The sequence below is a fragment of the Oncorhynchus gorbuscha genome, linkage group LG14, assembly GCF_021184085.1.
Source record: "Oncorhynchus gorbuscha isolate QuinsamMale2020 ecotype Even-year linkage group LG14, OgorEven_v1.0, whole genome shotgun sequence".
In the NCBI taxonomy this organism is placed as follows: domain Eukaryota; kingdom Metazoa; phylum Chordata; class Actinopteri; order Salmoniformes; family Salmonidae; genus Oncorhynchus; species Oncorhynchus gorbuscha.
Window position 1 is genome coordinate 74,198,477 of NC_060186.1, and position 24,047 is coordinate 74,222,523.

A 24,047-nucleotide genomic window follows, 5' to 3' on the forward strand; every position below is an offset into this window, starting at 1 on the left:
CATCGGGTGGTGTAGGTGTCCTGGAGGGCAGGTAGTTTGCCCCCGTTGATGCGTTGTGCAGACCTCACTACCCTCTGGAGAGCCTTACGGTTGAGGGCGGAGCCGTACCAGGCGGTGATACAGCCCGCCAGGATGCTCTCGATTGTGCATCTGTAGAAGTTTGTGAGTGCTTTTGGTGACAAGCCAAATTTCTTCAGCCTCCTGAGGTTGAAGAGGCGCTGCTGCTCCTTCTTCACGATGCTGTCTGTGTGAGTGGACAAATTCAGTTTGTCTGTGATGTGTATGCCGAGGAACTTAAAACTTGCTACCCTCTCCACTACTGTTCCATCGATGTGGATAGGGGGGTGTTCCCTCTGCTGTTTCCTGAAGTCCACAATCATCTCCTTAGTTTTGTTGACGTTGAGTGTGAGGTTATTTTCCTGACACCACACTCCGAGGGCCCTCACCTCCTCCCTGTAGGCCGTCTCATCGTTGTTGGTAATCAAGCCTACCACTGTTGTGTCGTCCGCAAACTTGATGATTGAGTTGGCCACGCAGTCGTGGGTGAACAGGGAGTACAGGAGAGGGCTCAGAACGCACCCTTGTGGGGCCCCAGTGTTGAGGATCAGCGGGGAGGAGATTGTTGCCTACCCTCACCACCTGGGGTCTGGAAGTCCAGTACCCAGTTGCACAGGGCGGGGTTGAGACCCAGGGTCTCGTGCTTGATGACGAGCTTGGAGGGTACTATGGTGTTGAATGCCGAGCTGTAGTCGATGAACAGCATTCTCACATAGGTATTCCTCTAGTCCAGATGGGTTAGGGCAGTGTGCAGTGTGGTTGAGATTGCATCGTCTGTGGACCTATTTGGGCGGTAAGCAAATTGGAGTGGGTCTAGGGTGTCAGGTAGGGTGGAGGTGATATGGTCCTTGACTAGTCTCTCAAAGCACTTCATGATGACGGAAGTGAGTGCTACTGGGGTTGTTACACACACACACACACACACACACACACACACACACACACACACACACACACACACACACACACACACACACACACACACACACACACACACACACACACACACACACACACACACACACACACACACACACACACACACACACACACGCGCACGCACACATACATACACACACACATACACATACACACACACACACAGAAAAGGTAATTTGATGGATGTTGGTGTTAAAGTCTATTGACTAGTGGTTAACGGCGTGTTATGTGTCCAGTATCTGGTTACCGAGCCGCATGTCTCTGTCTAACTTCCCATAGAGACTGTTCCTCTGCGTGTGTCTGTGTGTGTCTGTGTGTGTCTGTGTGTGTGTATCTGTGTATGTGAGTGTAGCTCACTGTTTCTGTTTCCACCAGCACAAAGTAGCCAGTGTGAATGAGAGTATTGATAGTTGGCTACAGTAGCAGGGAATGAGACACCAGATACCTCCTCAGGGACTGAGCTCTAAACACCTGGAACACCCCCTCAGGGACTGATCTCTAAACACCTGGAACACCCACCTCAGGGACTGATCTCTAAACACCTGGAACACCCCCCCCCCCTCAGGGACTGATCTCTATACACCTGGAACACCCCCCCCCTCAGGGACTTATCTCTAAACACCTGGAACATCCCCCTCAGGGACTGAGCTCTAAACACCTGGAACACCCCCTCAGGGACTAATCTCTAAACACCTGGAACACCCCCCCTCAGGGACTGATCTCTAAACACCTGGAACATCCCCCTCAGGGACTGATCTCTAAACACCTGGAACACCCCCTCAGGGACTGATCTCTAAACACCTGGAACACCCCCTCAGGGACTGATCTCTATACACCTGGAACACCCCCTCAGGGACTGATCTAAACACCTGGAACACCCCCCCTCAGGGACTGATCTCTAAACACCTGGAACACCCCCCTCAGGGACTGATCTCTATACACCTGGAACATCCCCCTCAGGGACTGATCTCTAAACCCCTGGAACACCCCCCCTCAGGGACTGATCTCTATACACCTGGAACATCCCCCTCAGGGACTGATCTCTAAACACCTGGAACACCCCCTCAGGGACTGGTCTCTAAACCCTGGAACACCCCCTCAGGGACTGGTCTCTAAACACCTGGAACACCCCCCTCAGGGACTGATCTCTAAACACCTGGAACACCCCCTCAGGGACTGATCTCTAAACACCTGGGGACTCAGGGACTGATCTCTAAACACCTCCTCAGGGACTGATCTCTAAACACCTGGAACACCCCCCCTCAGGGACTGATCTCTAAACACCTGGAACACCCCCCTCAGGGACTGATCTCTAAACACCTGGAACACCCCCCTCAGGGACTGATCTCTAAACAGTTCTACCTGGAACCAAAAGGGTTCTTTAAAGGTTCTCCTATGGTGACAGCTGATGAACCCTTTTAGGTTCAAGATAGCACCTTTATTTCTAAGAGTGCAGGGTCAACAACACAGAGTGCGTTTTGTCCACCAGAGGTTTAGCTCGTAGACCACAACTCAAACACACTAACGGCTCTATCTTTGTGTGTCACTGTGCACATAGCAGAGTAGGTCCAAGGTCTCTCGGGGTCAATCCCAGTACCAGACTCTTCCAGTCAATGATTAGCCTACAGAGAGGGTAAAAACTAGAACATCCTGACCTGGTAAATGTGTAAGACTGACCGAATGTGTTGAAACCCTAGCCTGGGCTCCACTCTGGCATGATTTGGATTGAGTGGAATGATAGCACAAACAGATCTGGGACCAGTTTATTGAAAAGCTGCAATCCAGGAAGGAATGATCTCTCTTTTGACCCACTGGGCATGTGCAGAGGATACAAAACTGGTGTCATTGTCAGTCAGAGTATTTGGTTGAAGACTGTATTAGGATCACTTTAAATTAAGTGACAACACTCTTAATTGTGTGTGTAGTCTAGCTAGATATACTATATATACAAAAGGTATGTGGACATCCCTTCAAATTAGTGGATTCAGCTGTTTCAGACACACCCATTGCTGACAGGTGTATATAATTGAGCACACAGCCATGCAATCTCCATAGACAAACACTGGCAGTAGAATGGCCTTATTGAAAAGCTCAGTGACTTTCAACACGGCATAGGATGCCACCTTTCCAACAAGTCAATTTGTCAAATTTCTGCCCTGCTAGAGCTGCCCTGGTCAACTGTAAGTGCTGTTATTGTGAAGTGGAAACGTCTAGGAGCAACAACGGCTCAGCCGCGAAGTGGTAGGCCACACAAGCTCACAGAACGGGACCGCCGAGTGCTGAAGCGCATAGCGCGTACAAATCTTCTGTCCTCGGTTGCAACACTCACTACTGAGTTCCAAACTGCCTCTGGATGCAATATCAGCACAATAACTGTTCGTCTGGAGATTCATGAAATGGGTTTCCATGGCCGAGCAGCTGCACACAAGCCTAAGATCACCATGCCTAATGCCAAGCGTCGGCTGGAGTGGTGTAATGCTCTCCGCCAGTGGAAATGCGTTCCCTGGAGTGATGAATCACACTTCTTCTGGCAGTCCGACGGACGAATCTGGATTTTGGCAGATGCCAAGAGAACGCTACCTGACCCAATGCATAGCGACAATTGTAAAGTTTGGTGGAGGAGGAATAATGGTCTGGGGCTGTTTAACAAATCCTAATTTATCACAAACATCACAGATAACAAATGCCTTTTTCTTTGGAATTTTCTCAATTGATTAATAATTCCACATTGAATATTGCGTGGTGATGAATTATAGCCACAGCATCTGTTTGGCTAGTAGACCTATGCTTAATGAGTCTTTATCAAATTAATGTTTTGCATATTTTCAGTGTGGAACCGGTATGTGTTTAAGAGGGTTAAAGGCTGACACATTAAAATGACACTAGTAGTTTGCAAAGTATCTGAAGTGGAAAACAGACGGGACGGATTTATTCCAAAACTTCAGCTCGATGTTTGAACATATTTTCCGACTTTAACCGGGAGATTTTGAATTTGTCATAAAACGGTCGTCATTTGGCTGGAATGTAGCTTGTGTGTCCCTTCAGTTAGATGTGGTTTTAGAGACATGTATTTCTGCAGGCCTAACGGGAGCTTGTGTCCCCCTTCAGTTAGATGTGGTTTTAGAGACATGTATTTCTGCAGGCCTAACGGGAGCTTGTGTGTCCCTTCAGTTAGATGTGGTTTTAGAGACATGTATTTCTGCAGGCCTAACGGGAGCTTGTGTCCCCCTTCAGTTAGATGTGGTTTTAGAGACATGTATTTCTGCAGGCCTAACGGGAGCTTGTGTGTCCCTTCAGTTAGATGTGGTTTTAGAGACATGTATTTCTGCAGGCCTAACGGGAGCTTGTGTCCCCCTTCAGTTAGATGTGGTTTTAGAGACATGTATTTCTGCAGGCCTAACGGGAGCTTGTGTCCCCCTTCAGTTAGATGTGGTTTTAGAGACATGTATTTCTGTAGGCCTAACGGGAGCTTGTGTCCCCCTTCAGTTAGATGTGGTTTTAGAGACATGTATTTCTGTAGGCCTAACGGGAGCTTGTGTCCCCCTTCAGTTAGATGTGGTTTTAGAGACATGTATTTCTGTAGGCCTAACGGGAGCTTGTGTCCCCCTTCAGTTAGATGTGGTTTTAGAGACATGTATTTCTGTAGGCCTAACGGGAGCTTGTGTCCCCCTTCAGTTAGATGTGTTCCTCACCCTACTAAAATCCGAAGTCAAATGTCTGCTGTTTGCTGATGATCTGGTTCTTCTGTCACCAACCAAGAAGGGCCTACAGCAGCACCTAGATCTTCTGCACAGAGTCTATCAGACCTGGGCCCTGACAGTAAATCTCAGTAAGACCAAAATAATAGTGTTCCAAAAAAGGTCCAGTCACCAGGACCACAAATACAAATTCCATCTAGACACTGTTGCCCTAGAGGACACAAAAAACTATACATACCTTGGCCTAAACATCAGCGCCACAGGTAACTTCCACAAAGCTGTAAACAATCTGAGAGACAAGACACACACACACACGCACAAACACAGAGACAGAGACAGACACACAGAGACACACACACAGAGACGGAAACTCATACACAGAGACGGAAACTCACACACAGAGACACACACACACACAGAGACACACACACACACAGACACAGACACAGAGACAGAGACACACAGAGACACACACACACACAGACACAGAGACACACAGAGACACACACACACACAGACACAGAGACAGAGACACACAGAGACACACACACACACAGAGACACACACACACAGAGACACACACACACACAGACACAGAGACAGAGACACACAGAGACACACACACACACAGAGACACACACACACAGAGACACACACACACACAGAGACCCTCACACACACAGACACACACACACACAGAGACACACACACACACAGAGACACACACACACACAGACACACACACACAGAGACAAAAAGCAACAAGACTCAAGAAGCTCAAGGGCCCATCAACAGATCATTTTTGTCATGTAGTCGGCTTGGGAATTCAAACCAGTGACCTTTCGATTACTGGCCCAAAGCTTTTAACCACTAAGCTACCTTCCGTCTTAGCCGGGGTGTGTGAGACAGAGCCTGCTGACGTCGCCAGGTCCACATGGGACCTCTACTCCTGAACCCCTTGAACCTCCACTGACCCTAGCCTCAGCTCTCTGCTGCCCTATACTTCACAGGGAGAGAGAAGAGATGGGAGAGGGGTGGAGGGGGAGAGAGAAGAGGGGTGGAGGGGGAGAGAGAAGAGATGGGGAATGGGAGAGAGAGAGAGGGAGGGGTGGAGGGGGAGAGAGAAGAGATGGGGAAGGGGAGAGAGAGGGGTGGAGGGGGAGAGAGGGAAGAGGTGGGGAATGGGAGAGAGAGAGGGAGGGGTGAGAGAGAGGGGTGGCGGAGGAGAGAGAAGAGATGGGAGAGGGGTGGAGGGGGAGAGAGAAGAGATGGGAGAGGGGAGAGAGAGGGGTGGAGGAGGAGAGAGAAGAGATGGGAGAGGGGAGAGAGAGGGGTGGAGGAGGAGAGAGAGAAGAGATGGGCAAGGGGAAAGAGATAGCGGAGGGAATCGATGGAAGATAGGAGCGGGAGAGGGTTTGAATGATGAAGAGATGGGGGAGAGAGAGAGAGATGGAGGGAGAGATGGTTGGAGTGATAGAGAGATGGAGGGAGAGATGGAGGGAGTGATAGAGAGATGGGGGGAGTGATAGAGAGATGGAGGGAGAGATGGTTGGAATGAGAGAGATGGAGGGAGTGATGGTTGGAATGAGAGAGATGGAGGGAGTGATAGAGAGATGGAGGGAGAGATGGAGGGAGTGATAGAGAGATGGGGGGAGTGATAGAGAGATGGAGGGAGAGATGGAGGGAGAGATGGTTGGAATGAGAGAGATGGAGGGAGTGATAGAGAGATGGAGGGAGTGATAGAGAGATGGAGGGAGTGATAGAGAGATGGAGGGAGTGATAGAGATGGAGGGAGAGATGGTTGGAATGAGAGAGATGGAGGGAGTGATAGAGAGATGGAGGGAGAGATGGAGGGAGTGATAGAGAGATGGATGGAGTGATAGAGAGCTGGAGGGAGTGATAGAGAGATGGAGGGAGAGATAGACAGCTGGAGGGAGTGATAGAGAGATGGAGGGAGTGATAGAGAGATGGAGGGAGTGATAGAGATGGAGGGAGAGAGACAGATGGAGGGAGTGATAGAGAGATGGAGGGAGTGATAGAGAGATGGATGGAGTGATAGAGAGATGGAGGGAGTGATAGAAAGATGGAGGGAGTGATAGAGAGATGGAGGGGGTGATAGAGAGATGGAGGGAGAGATGGTTGGAATGATAGAGAGATGGATGGAGTGATAGAGAGATGGAGGGAGTGATAGAGAGATGGAGGGAGTGATAGAGAGATGGAGGGAGTGATAGAGAGATGGAGGGAGTGAGAGAGAGATGGAAGGAGAGATGGAGATATGGAGGGAGTGATAGAGAGATGGAGGGAGTGAGAGAGAGATGGAAGGAGAGATGGAGATATGGAGGGAGTGATAGAGAGATGGAGGGAGTGATAGAGAGATGGAGAGATGGAGGGAGTGATAGAGAGATGGAGGGAGTGAGAGAGAGATGGAAGGAGAGATGGAGATATGGAGGGAGTGATAGAGAGATGGAGAGATGGAGGGAGTGATAGAGAGATGGAGGGAGTGATAGAGAGATGGAGAGATGGAGGGAGAGATAGAGAGATGGAGGGAGTGATAGAGAGATGTAAGGAGAGATGGAGATATGGAGGGAGTGATGGAGAGATGGAGAGATGGAGGGAGTGATAGAGAGATGGAGAGATGGAGGGAGAGATGGAGGGAGTGATAGAGAGATGGAGAGATGGAGGGAGAGATAGAGAGATGGAGGGAGTGATAGAGAGATGGATAGAGATGGGGGGAGTGATAGAGAGATGGAGGGAGAGATGGAGGGAGTGATAGAGAGATGGAGAGATGGAGGGAGAGATAGAGAGATGGAGGGAGTGATAGAGAGATGGAGAGATAGAGAGATGGAGGGAGTGATAGAGAGATGGAGAGATGGAGGGAGAGATGGAGGGAGTGATAGAGAGATGGAGAGATGGAGGGAGAGATAGAGAGATGGAGGGAGTGATAGAGAGATGGATAGAGATGGGGGGAGTGATAGAGAGATGGAGGGAGAGATGGAGGGAGTGATAGACAGATGGAGGGAGTGATAGAGAGATGGAGGGAGAGATGGAGTGATAGAGAGATGGATAGAGAGATGGAGGGAGTGATAGACAGATGGAGGGAGTGATAGAGAGATGGAGGGAGAGATGGAGAGATGGAGGGAGTGATAGAGAGATGGAGGGAGTGATAGACAGATGGAGGGAGTGATAGAGAGATGGAGGGAGTGATAGAGAGTTGGAGGGAGTGATAGACAGATGGAGGGAGTGATAGAGAGATGGAGGGAGTGATAGAGAGATGGAGGGAGTGATAGAGAGATGGATAGAGAGATGGAGGGAGTGATAGAGAGATGGAGGGAGTGATAGAGAGATGGAGAGATGGAGGGAGTGATAGAGAGATGGAGGGAGTGATAGAGAGATGGAGAGATGGAGGGAGTGATAGAGAGATGGAGGGAGTGATAAAGAGATGGAGGGAGTGATAGAGAGATGGAGGGAGTGATAGAGAGATGGAGGGAGTGATGGAGAGATGGAGGGAGTGATAGAGAGATAGAGAGATGGAGGGAGTGATAGAGAGATGGAGAGATGGAGGGAGTGATAGAGAGATAGAGAGATGGAGGGAGTGATAGAGAGATGGAGAGATGGAGGGAGTGATAGAGAGATAGAGAGATGGAGGGAGTGATAAAGAGATGGAGGGAGTGATAGAGAGATGGAGGGAGAGATGGAGAGATGGAGGGAGATAGAGAGAAGGAGGGAGTGATAGAGAGATGGAGAGATGGAGGGAGATAGAGAGATGGAGGGAGATAGAGAGATGGAGGGAGTGATAGAGAGATGGAGGGAGAGATAGAGAGATGGAGAGAGTGATAGACAGATAGAGAGATGGAGGGAGAGATAGAGAGATGGAGGGAGAGAGAGAGATGGAGGGAGATGGAGGGAGAGAGAGAGATGGAGGGAGAGATAGATAGAGAGAGATAGAGAGATGGAGGGAGAGATAGATAGAGAGATGGAGGGAGAGATAGAGAGATGGATGGAGGGAGAGAGAGAGATGGAGGGAGTGATAGAGAGATAGAGGGAGAGATAGAGAGATGGAGGGAGAGAGAGAGATGGAGGGAGAGATAGAGAGATAGAGAGATGGAGGGAGAGATAGAGAGATGGAGGGAGTGATAGAGAGATGGAAAGATAAGGCTGGGGAAGTTCTGTCATGGTGTTGTGATGCGATGGGAAGCGACACGAGAGAAAGACGGACTTACGGATGTGTCCATCTGCGTCATGCTGCCACACACACACACACACACACACACACACACACACACACACACACACACACACACACACACACACACACACACACACACACACACACACACACACACACACACACACACACACACACACACACACACACACACACACACACACACACACACACACACACACTTTATCTCCATTCACTCCACAAACGCACATAGGAGTAAAAATAGCATGTAGGACTTACAGGACTTGGTAAGAGGAAGGTTTCCCTCCTGTTAGGGTTATTCTCTCTGCCCTCCATCTCTCTCTCTGTCTCTCTCTCTCCTTCCATCTCTATCCTTCTCTCTCTCTCTTCTCTCTCCCTCTCTCTGTCTCTCTCTCCTTCACCCTCCATCTCTATCCCTCTCTCTGTCTCTCTCTCCTTCACCCTCCATCTCTATCCCTCTCTCTGTCTCTCTCTCTCCTTCCATCTCTATCCTTCTCTCTCCATCTCTATCCTTCTCTCTGTCTCTCTCCTTCACCTTCCATCTCTATCCTTCTCTCTGCCCCCTCTCTCTCTCCTTCACCTTCCATCTCTATCCCTCTCTCTATCTCTCTCTCCTTCACCCTCCATCTCTATCCCTCTCTGTCTCTCTCCTTCACCCTCCATCTCTATCCCTCTCTGTCTCTCTCTCCTTCACCCTCCGTCTCTATCCCTCTCTCTGTCTCTCTCTCCATCTCTATCCCTCTCTCTGTCTCTCTCTCCTTCACCCTCCATCTCTATCCCTCTCTGTCTCTCTCTCCTTCACCCTCCATCTCTATCCCTCTCTGTCTCTCTCTCCTTCACCCTCCATCTCTATCCCTCTCTGTCTCTCTCTCCTTCACCCTCCATCTCTATCCCTCTCTCTGTCTCTTCTCTCTCCCTCTCTCTGTCTCTCTCTCCTTCACCCTCCATCTCTATCCCTCTCTCTGTCTCTCTCTCCTTCACCCTCCATCTCTATCCCTCTCTCTGTCTCTCTCTCTCCTTCCATCTCTATCCTTCTCTCTCCATCTCTATCCTTCTCTCTGTCTCTCTCCTTCACCTTCCATCTCTATCCTTCTCTCTGCCCCCTCTCTCTCTCCTTCACCTTCCATCTCTATCCCTCTCTGTCTCTCTCTCCTTCACCCTCCGTCTCTATCCCTCTCTCTGTCTCTCTCTCCTTCACCTTCCATCTCTATCCCTCTGTCTCTCTCTCCTTCACCCTCCATCTCTATCCCTCTCTGTCTCTCTCTCCTTCCCCTTCCATCTCTATCCTTCTCTCTGTCTCTCTCTCCTTCACGCTCCATCTCTATCCCTCTCTCTGTCTCTCTCTCCTTCAGCCTCCATCTCTATCCCTCTGTCTCTCTCTGTCTCTCTCTCCTTCACCTTCCATCTCTATCCCTCTCTCTGTCTCTCTCTCCTTCACCTTCCATCTCTATCCCTCTGTCTCTCTCTCTCCTTCCCCTTCCATCTCTATCCTTCTCTCTGTCTCTCTCTCCTTCACGCTCCATCTCTATCCCTCTCTCTGTCTCTCTCTCCTTCACCCTCCATCTCTATCCCTCTGTCTCTCTCTGTCTCTCTCTCCTTCACCTTCCATCTCTATCCCTCTCTCCGTCTCTCTCTCCTTCACCTTCCATCTCTATCCCTCTGTCTCTCTCTCTCCTTCACCCTCCATCTCTATCCCTCTCTCTGTCTCTCTCTCCTTCACCCTCCATCTCTATCCCTCTGTCTCTCTCTGTCTCTCTCTCCTTCACCTTCCATCTCTATCCCTCTGTCTCTCTCTCTCCTTCACCCTCCATCTCTATCCCTCTCTCTGTCTCTCTCTCCTTCACCCTCCATCTCTATCCCTCTGTCTCTCTCTGTCTCTCTCTCCTTCACCCTCCATCTCTATCCCTCTGTCTCTCTCTCTCCTTCACCCTCCATCTCTATCCCTCTCTCTGTCTCTCTCTCCTTCACCCTCCATCTCTATCCCTCTCTCTGTCTCTCTCTCCTTCACCTTCCATCTCTATCCCTCTCTGTCTCTCTCCTTCACCTTCCACCTCTATCCCTCTCTGTCTCTCTCTCCTTCACCTTCCACCTCTATCCCTCTCTGTCTCTCTCTCTCCTTCACCTTCCATCTCTATCCCTCTCTCTGTCTCTCTCTCCTTCACCCTCCATCTCTATCCCTCTCTCTGTCTCTCTCTCCTTCACCCTCCATCTCTATCCCTCTCTCTGTCTCTCTCTCCTTCACCCTCCATCTCTATCCCTCTCTCTGTCTCTCTCTCCTTCACCTTCCACCTCTATCCCTCTCTGTCTCTCTCCTTCACCTTCCACCTCTATCCCTCTCTGTCTCTCTCTCCTTTACCTTCCACCTCTATCCCTCTCTGTCTCTCTCTCTCCTTCACCTTCCATCTCTATCCCTCTCTCTGTCTCTCTCTCCTTCACCCTCCATCTCTATCCCTCTCTCTGTCTCTCTCTCCTTCACCCTCCATCTCTATCCCTCTCTCTGTCTCTCTCTCCTTCACCCTCCATCTCTATCCCTCTCTCTGTCTCTCTCTCCTTCACCCTCCATCTCTATCCCTCTCTCTGTCTCTCTCTCCTTCACCCTCCATCTCTATCCCTCTCTCTGTCTCTCTCTCCTTCTCTATCCCTCTCTCTGTCTCTCTCTCCTTCACCCTCCATCTCTATCCCTCTCTCTGTCTCTCTCTCCTTCACCTTCCATCTCTATCCCTCTCTCTGTCTCTCTCTCCTTCACCTTCCACCTCTATCCCTCTCTGTCTCTCTCCTTCACCTTCCACCTCTATCCCTCTCTGTCTCTCTCTCCTTCACCTTCCACCTCTATCCCTCTCTGTCTCTCTCTCTCCTTCACCTTCCATCTCTATCCCTCTCTCTGTCTCTCTCCTTCACCCTCCATCTCTATCCCTCTCTCTTTCTCTCTCTCCTCTCCTTCTCTCTCCCCTGGAGGTAGGGGGTGATGGAAGTGGAGGTAGGAAGGGAGGGATGGAGGTGGAGTTAGGGGGGGATGGAGGTGGCGTTAGGGGGGGATGGAGGTGGAGGTAGGGGGGATGGAGGTGGAGGTAGGGGGATGGAGGTGGAGGTAGGAAGGGAGGGATGGAGGTGGATGTAGGGGGATGGAGGTGGAGGTAGGGGGATGGAGGTGGAGGTAGGAAGGGAGGGATGGAGGTGGAGGTAGGGGGATGGAGGTGGAGATAGGGGGATGGAGGTGGAGGTAGGGGGGTGGAGGTGGAGGTAGGTAGGGGGGTGGAGGTGGAGGTAGGGGGGTGGAGGTGGAGGTAGGGGGGATGGTGTTGGAGGTAGGGGAGGTGGAGGTAGGAGACAGAGGGATGGAGGTCGGGGTAGGAGACAGAGGGAGGTGGAGTTAGGGGGATGGAGGTGGCGTTAGGGGGGATGGAGGTGGAGGTAGGGGGATGGAGGTGGAGGTAGGGGGATGGAGGTGGAGGTAGGGGGATGGAGGTGGAGTTAGGGCGGGATGGAGGTGGAGGTAGGGGGGATGGAGGTGGAGGTTGGAAGGGAGGGATGGAGGTGGATGTAGGGGGATGGAGGTGGAGGTAGGAAGGGAGGGATGGAGGTGGAGGTAGGAAGGGAGGGATGGAGGTGGAGGTAGGGGGGATGGAGGTGGAGGTAGGAAGGGAGGGATGGAGGTGGAGGTAGGGGGATGGAGGTGGAGGTAGGGGGGGGATGGAGGTGGAGGTAGGGGAGGTGGAGGTAGGGGGTGGAGGTGGAGGTAGGGGGATGGTGTTGGAGGTAGGGGAGGTGGAGGTAGGAGACAGAGGGATGGAGGTCGGGGTAGGAGACAGAGGGAGGGGAAAGAGGGAGGGATGGAGGTCGAGGTAGGAGAGGGAGGGATGGAGGTCGAGGGAGGGAGGGAGGGAGTTCAAATGTACCTGCCCCTGTCCCCTAGGAGAGCAGAGTGCTAAAGAGAGTGGTCGTCCGTGTGTGGTTTGTACAGTGTTACATGCTGCTCTGAGAGAGACAGAGACTCTCTCTCTCTAGCTGTGGGGTTTATTGAGCCCTTGGCAGAGCTGTAGCTGTCTATTACCTCTGACATAGTATTTTTGGTCTGGTCCTTTCTGAGAGCTGTGAATCCTCAATGGTCTTGGTTAGCTCCTGGTCAGTCATTTATCACTATAGACTCTTTTGTCCTAGTCCATCCAACTGAGCCATGGGAATCTGATGGCAGTGTACTGTGTCAGTGTGGTCCATTATCTCCTGCACCAGGTCCTGGCAGAGTATCCTGGTGCTGGTCCTGGTGTGTAATCTGCTGAGTTCACTCTGTCACCCATGTCTCTGGGTCCATGCCTCTGGGTCCATTTCTCTGTCTCTGGGTCCATGTCTCTGGGTCCATGTCTCTGGGTCCATGTCTCTGTGTCCATGTCTCTGTGTCCATGTCTCTGTGTCCATGTCTCTGTGTCCATGTCTCTGTCTCTGGGTCCATGTCTCTGGGTCCATGTCTCTGTCTCTGGGTCCATGTCTCTGTCTCTGGGTCCATGTCTCTGTCTCTGGGTCCATGTCTCTGTCTCTGGGTCCATGTCTCTGGGTCCATGTCTCTGTGTCCATGTCTCTGTCTCTGTGTCCATGTCTCTGTGTCCATGTCTCTGTCTCTGGGTCCATGTCTCTGGGTCCATGTCTCTGTCTCTGGGTCCATGTCTCTGTCTCTGGGTCCATGTCTCTGTCTCTGGGTCCATGTCTCTGTCTCTGGGTCCATGTCTCTGTCTCTGGGTCCATGTCTCTGGGTCCATGTCTCTGGGTCCATGTCTCTGGGTCCATGTCTCTGGGTCCATGTCTCTGTGTCCATGTCTCTGTGTCTGGGTCCATGTCTCTGGGTCCATGTCTCTGTCTCTGGGTCCATGTCTCTGTCTCTGGGTCCATGTCTCTGTCTCTGGGTCCATGTCTCTGGGTCCATGTCTCTGGGTCCATGTCTCTGTGTCCATGTCTCTGTCTCTGTGTCCATGTCTCTGTGTCCATGTCTCTGTCTCTGGGTCCATGTCTCTGGGTCCATGTCTCTGTCTCTGGGTCCATGTCTCTGTCTCTGGGTCCATGTCTCTGTCTCTGGGTCCATGTCTCTGTCTCTGGGTCCATGTCTCTGTCTCTGGGTCCATGTCTCTGTCTCTGGGTCCATGTCTCTGTCTCTGGGTCCATGTCTCTGGGTCCATGTCTCTGGGTCCATGTCTCTGGGTCCATGTCTCTGTCTCTGGGTCCATGTCTCTGGGTCCATGTCTCTGGGTCCATGTCTCTGTCTCTGGGTCCATGTCTCTGGGTCCATGTCTCTGGGTCCATGTCTCTGGGTCCATGTCTCTGTCTCTGGGTCCATGTCTCTGTCTCTGGGTCCATGTCCATGTCTCTGGGTCCATGTCTCTGGGTCCATGTCTCTGGGTCCATGTCTCTGGGTCCATGTCTCTGGGTCCATGTCTCTGGGTCCATTACAGAAAACGTTTGACCTCTGTCATTGCCAACAAAGGGTATATAACACAGTATTGAGATAAACTTTTGTTATTGACCAAATACTGATTTTACACCATAATTTACAAATAAATAAATAAAAAATCCTACAATGTGATTTTCTGATTTTTTTTCTTCTCATTTTGTCTGTCATAGTTGAAGTGTACCTATGATGAAAATTACAGGCCTCTCATCTTTTTAAGCGGGAGAACTTGCACAATTTGTGGCTGACTAAATACTTTTTTGCCCCACTGTATATACACACACACAGAGACACATAGATTGTCCACAGTGTTGCTGTCGCTAAACTTAACCTGATGATTCAAGTAACAGTAGACACCTCATTTAGTCAGGTGGTCCTGTAATATAGTGGATGTGTTATGCAAGATGAGTCACATAATACTATTATTCAACTGTCATTTGTTTAGAAAATGTACACGTTATCTGTCAGGCTGTAGGAAAACAACCAAGTCATTGAAGAAAGATAATCTCTACTCCTCTTCATCCTTTCCTCTCATCCCTCTTCTCTCATCCTCCTCATCTTCATATTTTCCTCTCATCCCCTTCTTCTCTCCTGCTCCATCTTCATCCTCCTCATCTTCATCTTTTCCTCTCATCCCCCTCTTCTCTCATCCTCCATCTTCATCCTCCTCATCTTCATCTTTTCCTCTCATCCCCCTAATCTTCATCCTCCTCATCTTCATCTTTTCCTCTCATCCCCCTCTTCTCTCATCCTCCATCTTCATCCTCCTCATCTTCATCTTTTCCTCTCATCCCCCTAATCTTCATCCTCCTCATCTTCATATTTTCCTCTCATCCCCCTCTTCTCTCATCCTCCATCTTCATCCTCCTCATCATCATATTTTCCTCTCATCCCCCTTTTCTCTCATCCTCCTCTTCCTCATCTTCATCATTTTCTCTCATCTTCCTCTTTTCTTTGCTTTCTCTCGTTTTTAGACTCCTCCTCCTCTAACTACATCAGAGAGCTGGAGCTCAAGATGAGGATATTGGAAGACGACAACAGCAAGCTTTTAACTCAGGTGATGGTCACACACACACACACACACACACACACACACACACACACACACACACACACACACACACACACACACACACACACACACACACACACACACACACACACACACACACACACACACACACACACACACACACACACACACACACACACACACACACAACGCCTTAGTGATTTAAAAGATAATTTTCTTTTCATTATTGAATTCATAAGCACCCACAAGGACAAAATTGTAATTTTGAGGTCTGTCCTCAATCCACCCTCTCACAACAAAACGCTGTAGTCTCTCCTCAACCCACCCTCTCACAACAACACGCTGTAGTCTCTCCCTCTCACAACAAAACGCTGTAGTCTCTCCTCAACCCACCCTCTCACAACAACACGCTGTAGTCTCTCCTCAACCCACCCTCTCACAACAACACGCTGTAGTCTCTCCTCAACCCACCCTCTCACAACAACACGCTGTAGTCTCTCCTCAACCCACCCTCTCACAACAAAACGCTGTAGTCTCTCCTCAACCCACCCTCTCACAACAACACGCTGTAGTCTCTCCTCAACCCACCCTCTCACAACAACACGCTGTAGTCTCTCCTCAACCCACCCTCTCACAACAACACGCTGTAGTCTCTCCCTCTCACAACAACACGCTGTAGTCTCTCCTCAACCCACCCTCTCACAACAACACGCTGTAGTCTCTCCCTCTCACAACAACACGCTGTAGTCTCTCCTCAACCCACCCTCTCACAACAACACGCTGTAGTCTCTCCTCAACCCACCCTCTCACAACAACACGCTGTAGTCTCTCCTCAACCCACCCTCTCACAACACGCTGTAGTCTCTCCTCAACCCACCCTCTCACAACAACACGCTGTAGTCTCTCCTCAACCCACCCTCTCACAACAACATGCTGTAGTCTCTCCCTCTCACAACACGCTGTAGTCTCTCCCTCTCACATCAACACGTTGTAGTCTCTCCCTCTCACAACAACACGCTGTAGTCTCTCCCACTCACAACAACACGCTGAAGTCTCTCCCTCACAACAACACGCTGTAGTCTCTCCCACTCACCACAACACGCTGTAGTCTCTCCCACTCACCACAACACGCTGTAGTCTCTCCCACTCACAACAACACGTTGTAGTCTCTCCCACTCACAACAACACGCTGTAGTCTCTCCCACTCACAACAACACGCTGAAGTCTCTCCCTCACAACAACACACTGTAGTCTCTCCCACTCACAACAACACGCTGAAGTCTCTCCCACTCACAACAACACGCTCACAATGCACTGAGCCGTACGTCTGAACTGAAGGGTGGAGAATGTGTTTATCCATGTTTAATTCATGCCGGAGCTGTAAGACAGCCAGCCACAGAACAGAGCCATGATGTGATGTTGCCCCCAAGGCTTAGAACAGAGATGAGATGGAGAGGAGCTCTGCGACAGAGTGACAGCATCCCAAATGGCACCCTGTGTAGTGCACTACTTTGGGCCAGGACTCACAGGGAATAGGGGGCCAATTGAGAAGCAGACAGTGACAGCGTTGCTGTCTTCTCTCTGCGTGACCTTCCTATGACATGGAATTTGTCAGGAGGGTAAATGGGGAGATGGAGGCTCTTCCAGTTCACCAGGAGTTGACCTGTTACCTTTCAGGTTTTGGGAGGGGGAAGAAATGCTCTATAGGGAGAGGGGAAGAAAGGCTCTATAGGGAAAGGGGAAGAAAGGCTCTATAGGGAGAGGGGAGAAAGGCTCTATAGGGAGAGGGGGAGAAAGGCTCTATAGGGAGAGGGGGAAAAAGGCTCTATAGGGAGAGGGGAAGAAAGGCTCTATAGGGAGAGGGGAAAAGGCTCTGTAGAGAGAGGGGGAGAAAGGCTCTACAGGGAGAGGGGGAGAAGGGCTCTATAGGGGGGAGGCTCTATAGGGAGAGGGGAGAAAGGCTCTATAGGGAGAGGGGAAGAAAGGCTCTATAGGGAGAGGGGAGAAAGGCTCTATAGGGAGGGGGAAGAAAGGCTCTATAGGGGGAGGAAGAAAGGCTCTATAGGGAGAGGGGGAGAAAGGCTCTATAGGGAGGGGGAAGAAAGGCTCTATAGGGAGAGGGGAAGAAAGGCTCTATAGGGAGAGGGGAAGAAAGGCTCTATAGGGAGAGGGGAGAAAGGCTCTATAGGGAGAGGGGAGAAAGGCTCTATAGGGAGAGGGGAGAAAGGCTCTATAGGGAGAGGGGAAGAAAGGCTCTATAGGGAGAGGGGAAGAAATGCTCTATAGGGAGAGGGGAGAAAGGTTCTATAGGGAGGGGGAAGAAATGCTCTATAGGGAGAGGGGAAGAAAGGCTCTATAGGGAGAGGGGAAGAAAGGCTCTATAGGGAGAGGGGAAGAAAGGCTCTATAGGGAGAGGGGAAGAAAGGCTCTATAGGGAGAGGGGGAGAAAGGCTCTATAGGGAGAGGGGAAGAAAGGCTCTATAGGGAGAGGGGGAGAAAGGCTCTATAGGGAAAGGGGGAGAAAGGCTCTATAGGGAGAGGGGAGAAAGGCTCTATAGGGGGAGGAAGAAAGGCTCTATAGGGGGGAAGAAAGGCTCTATAGGGGGGGAAGAAAGGCTCTATAGGGGGGAAGAAAGGCTCTATAGGGGGGAAGAAAGGCTCTATAGGGGGGGAAGAAAGGCGCTATAGGGGGGGAAGAAAGGCGCTATAGGGGGAAGAAAGGCTCTATAGGGGGGAAGAAAGGCTCTATAGGGGTGGAAGAAAGGCTCTATAGGGAGGGGGGGGGACTGTTGGCTAACAGGGCATTCAGAATGTAATCAGACCCCTTGACTTTTTCCATATTTTGTTACGTTACAGCCTTGTTCTAAACTGGATTAAACAAAATAAAATCCGCATTAATGGACAAGTAGCCTAGTGGTTAGAGCATTGTGCCAGTAACTGAAAGGTTGCTGGATCGAGTCCTCGAGCTGACATGGTAAAAATATGTTGTTTTGCCCCTAAACAAGGCAGTTAACCCACTGTTCCCCGGTAGGCCGGCATGACAGCCCCTTGCCGTTTGCCAATTGTGACATAAAGACTCTCAGACCAAGAGAAACAAGATTCTCTGGTCTGATGAAACCAAGATTGAACTCTTTGTCCTGAATGCCAAGTGTCACGTCTGGAAGAAACCTGGCACCATCCCTACGGTGAATCATGGTGGTGGCAGCATCATGCTGTGGAGATGTTTTTCCATCGGCAGGGACTGGGAGACTAGTCAGGATCGAGGGAAAGATGAACAGAGCAAAGTACAGAGAGATCCTTCTTGTAAACCTGCTCCAGACCTCAGATTGGGGGCGAAGGTTCACCTTCCAACAGGACAACGACCCTAAGCACACAGCCAAAACAATGCAGGAGTGGCTTCGGGACAAGTCTATGAATGTCCTAGAGTGGCCCAGCCAGAGCCAGAACCCAATCTAACATCTTTGCAGAGACCTGAAAATAGCTGTGCAGCGACGCTCTCCATCCAACCTGACAGAGCTGGAGAGGATCTCCAGAGAAGAATGGGAGAAACTCCCCAAATACTGGTGTGCCAAGCTTGCTGCATCATACCCAAGAAGACTTGAGGATGTAATTTCTGTCAAGGTGCTTCAACAAAGTACTGAGTAAAGGGGTCAGAATAGTTATGTAAATCTGATATTATTATTTTTTACATTTTGTAAATGTGCAACAACAAAGAAAAGTTGTTTCTTTTGTGCTTGTGGAGTATTGTGTGTAGATTGATGAGGGGGAAAAAACTATTTCATACATTTTAGAATAAGGCTGTAACGTAACAAAATGTGGAAAAAGTAAAGGGGTTGGAATACTATCAGAATGCCCTGTATACAGTATGTCAGCTATATCAAGACGAGAGACACACACAAGGCTAGTGAACAAGACAAAGGTGCAATATGCAGAAATCGCTCTGCCATTTCCTGATCACAAAAAGGTGAATTGTTTGACTTCGCCTAATTTCTAAACCGCTGTGAAATATATTTTCAATAACATTTTCAGCTATTCAAAGCTGGTGTACGAAACTGAAAATGAAAAAGATGCAAAAAATTAAACTTAAGAACGGGAAGCATAGAAATGTGCGTGTATAGAACACATCTACTGCTTCATGGACTTGAGATCTTAACTCACAGTTTTATGTGCATTTGGTCGGGGCGCCTTAAAAGTAACATATTGCAGCTTTACGTGTTTCAACCAATAGGTAATGGATCCTAAAAACTTTTCAACCGATAGGTAATGGATCCTAAAACCTTTTGAACCAATAGGTAATGGATCCTAAAACCTTTTGAACCAATAGGTAATCGATCCTAAAACCTTTTGAACCAATAGGTAATCGATCCTAAAACCTTTTGAACCAATAGGTAATGGATCCTAAAACCTTTTGAACCAATAGGTAATGGATCCTAAAACCTTTTGAACCAATAGGTAATGGATCCTAAAACCTTTTCAACCAATAGGTAATGGATCCTAAAACCTTTTGAACCAATAGGTAATGGATCCTAAAACCTTTTCAACCAATAGGTAATGGATCCTAAAACCTTTTCAACCAATAGGTAATGGATCCTAAAACCTTTTGAACCAATAGGTAATGGATCCTAAAACCTTTTGAACCAATAGGTAATGGATCCTAAAACCTTTTGAACCAATAGGTAATGGATCCTAAAACCTTTTGAACCAATAGGTAATGGATCCTAAAACCTTTTCAACCAATAGGTAATGGATCCTAAAACCTTTTGAACCAATAGGTAATCGATCCTAAAACATTTTGAACCAATAGGTAATGGATCCTAAAACCTTTTGAACCAATAGGTAATCGATCCTAAAACCTTTTGAACCAATAGGTAATGGATCCTAAAACCTTTTCAACCAATAGGTAATGGATCCTAAAACCTTTTGAACCAATAGGTAATGGATCCTAAAACCTTTTGAACCAATAGGTAATGGATCCTAAAACCTTTTCAACCAATAGGTAATGGATCCTAAAACCTTTTGAACCAATAGGTAATGGATCCTAAAACCTTTTGAACCAATAGGTAATGGATCCTAAAACCTTTTCAACCAATAGGTAATGGATCCTAACACCCTTTCAACCAATAGGTAATGGATCCTAAAACCTTTTCAACCAATAGGTAATGGATCCTAAAACCTTTTGAACCAATAGGTAATGGATCCTAAAACCTTTTGAACCAATAGGTAATGGATCCTAAAACCTTTTGAACCAATAGGTAATGGATCCTAAAACCTTTTCAACCAATAGGTAATGGATCCTAAAACCTTTTCAACCAATAGGTAATGGATCCTAAAACCTTTTCAACCAATAGGTAATGGATCCTAAAACCTTTTCAACCAATAGGTAATGGATCCTAAAACCTTTTCAACCAATAGGTAATGGATCCTAAAACCTTTTCAACCAATAGGTAATGGATCCTAAAACCTTTTGAACCAATAGGTAATGGATCCTAAAACCTTTTGAACCAATAGGTAATGGATCCTAAAACCTTTTGAACCAATAGGTAATCTATCCTAAAACCTTTTGAACCAATAGGTAATCGATCCTAAAAACCTTTTGAACCAATAGGTAATCGATCCTAAAACCTTTTGAACCAATAGGTAATCGATCCTAAAACCTTTTGAACCAATAGGTAATCGATCCTAAAACCTTTTCAACCAATAGGTAATCGATCCTAAAACCTTTTCAACCAATAGGTAATCGATCCTAAAACCTTTTGAACCAATAGGTAATCGATCCTAAAACCTTTTGAACCAATAGGTAATCGATCCTAAAACCTTTTGAACCAATAGGTAATGGATCCTAAAACCTTTTGAACCAATAGGTAATGGATCCTAAAACCTTTTCAACCAATAGGTAATGGATCCTAAAACCTTTTCAACCAATAGGTAATCGATCCTAAAACCTTTTGAACCAATAGGTAATCGATCCTAAAACCTTTTCAACCAATAGGTAATCGATCCTAAAACCTTTTGAACCAATAGGTAATCGATCCTAAAACCCTTTGAACCAATAGGTAATCGATCCTAAAACCTTTTGAACCAATAGGTAATCGATCCTAAAACCTTTTGAACCAATAGGTAATCGATCCTAAAACCTTTTCAACCAATAGGTAATCGATCCTAAAAACCTTTTCAACCAATAGGTAATCGATCCTAAAACCTTTTGAACCAATAGGTAATCGATCCTAAAAACCTTTTGAACCAATAGGTAATCGATCCTAAAACCTTTTGAACCAATAGGTAATCGATCCTAAAACCTTTTGAACCAATAGGTAATCGATCCTAAAACCTTTTGAACCAATAGGTAATCGATCCTAAAACCTTTTGAACCAATAGGTAATCGATCCTAAAACCTTTTGAACCAATAGGTAATGGATCCTAAAACCTTTTGAACCAATAGGTAATCGATCCTAAAACCTTTTGAACCAATAGGTAATCGATCCTAAAAACTTTTGAACCAATAGGTAATGGATCCTAAAACCTTTTGAACCAATAGGTAATCGATCCTAAAACCTTTTCAACCAATAGGTAATCGATCCTAAAAACCTTTTGAACCAATAGGTAATCGATCCTAAAAACCTTTTCAACCAATAGGTAATCGATCCTAAAACCTTTTCAACCAATAGGTAATCGATCCTAAAACCTTTATAACCAATAGGTAATCGATCCTAAAAACCTTTTGAACCAATAGGTAATCGATCCTAAAACCTTTTGAACCAATAGGTAATCGATCCTAAAACCTTTTGAACCAATAGGTAATCGATCCTAAAACCTTTTGAACCAATAGGTAATCGATCCTAAAACTTTTTGAACCAATAGGTAATCGATCCTAAAACTTTTGAACCAATAGGTAATCGATCCTAAAACCTTTTGAACCAATAGGTAATCGATCCTAAAACCTTTTGAACCAATAGGTAATCGATCCTAAAACCTGTTGAACCAATTGGTAATCAATCCTATTGATTTGCATATAGTCATCAGCCATATAAACATGACATTTTTTCACTTTGTTTTCAAAAAAATTCCCCGCTTTAAAATCAGGTTTCCAGGGGACGTGATTTTATTTGGCCTCCCAAGTTTTCTGAGCAAAAAAATAAAGATGTATATTTTTTATTATTATTGTAAAACCACCAGGATATCCAAAGTACACATAATAGAGAATCTATATGATCGTATACAAATGTAAGATTTGAAACTGTTTTAATCAAATATCTGTTTAGGGCTTCAGTCTGCAAATGATTTGTCATTATGTTTCCGACCCCCTGACCGTCCTCTGAAGACCAAATCATCCCGCGGCTGAATCTAGTTTGATGATCTCTGCTTTAAATTGTATGGCTCGATACACTGAAGCACTGTATGCTATTCTATTACGTGAGGCTCAGTTCACCCCAGTGCAAAAGCACCGTAGCGATAAACCAACTCAAGCATCGTCTTTGAAGACATAAAAGAGATTTAAATATACATTTAATTGGGATCTATTTATTTTTAGCACTTATTTTCCCAGTGATCTTCCTTCAGATTATTATGTTGGCAAAGTGTGTGGGCTGGAACCACTGACACAAAACTTGTATCATCGAGTCAATTAATAAGTAGGTGCTAAAGATTGTCCTCCATGACCTTTTACATAAGGATACCTGATATTAACTTTCTTTAGAGCCACTTTGGTAAGATAATGTATATCTCTGCTTTGTGATCATCACAGTTACTATCCTCCTACATAGCCAGACATAGTGTTGCCATCTGTTATGTGTTTTACTTTGCTTTACAATGACCTATGACCTCGATGTCACACAAAACAACCGGTCATCCGTCCTCCCTTAGCATCTCTTGCTCCGCCCACATTCAGGCCTGTAGCAGATATAGTTTCTCACAGATACAGAGACACAAGGTGACTCTCTCACTCCAACTCTACGCTGCTATTCTTTTCTGCGGTGATGGGCCTTTCACACCTGTCAGCTTACACGTTGGCGTCATGTTCAGACAAATCACTATCAAGACGCTATAGCATGCAAGCTAATTATACTGCGCTTTTAGTGGCATAGTCCACAGCTCTGTTGGTGTGTGGTACATGTTGTATTGAGGCCTGGGAGGTGAGTGATATGCTACAGTGTGTTGTGTTGAGGCTTGGGAGGTGAGTGATTTGCTACAGTGTGTTGTATTGAGGCCTGGGAGGTGAGTGATATGCTACAGTGTGTTGTATTGAGGCCTGGGAGGTGAGTAATATACTGCAGTGTGTTGTATTGAGGCCTGGGAGGTGAGTGATATACTGCAGTGTGTTGTATTGAGGCCTGGGAGGTGAGTGATATACTGCAGTGTGTTGTATTGAGGCCTAGGAGGTGAGTGATATGCTACAGTGTGTTGTATTGAGGCCTGGGAGGTGAGTGATACGCTACAGTGTGTTGTATTGAGGCCTGGGAGGTGAGTGATATACTGCAGTGTGTTGTATTGAGGCCTGGGAGGTGAGTGATACGCTACAGTGTGTTGTGAAGTATAAACAGCACAGCAGAATGCTTGTCCCAGCCTGTAGGACCGTCTGGTGGCTGTATGAGGGCGACACAGCGAACTCAGGTGGAGAACCAGACATCATTAATGCATGACTGACAACTGGTGTATGTAAGCAAGAAAATGAACACGTCCTGA

General features: G+C 47.7%; 1 protein-coding gene across 4 annotated transcripts in view; it reads left to right on the top strand.

The window, feature by feature from the left end:
- The window catches only part of LOC123995394 (coiled-coil domain-containing protein 85C-A-like), a 115,011-nt gene that overhangs the window by 74,260 nt on the left and 16,704 nt on the right, over positions 1 to 24,047 (top strand). For all 4 annotated transcript variants that reach the window (XM_046298967.1, XM_046298968.1, XM_046298969.1 and 1 more), the window contains exon 2: positions 15,310 to 15,392. In XM_046298967.1, the coding sequence (XP_046154923.1) occupies positions 15,310 to 15,392 (83 nt within the window). The remainder of the gene's footprint in view (positions 1 to 15,309; positions 15,393 to 24,047) is intronic.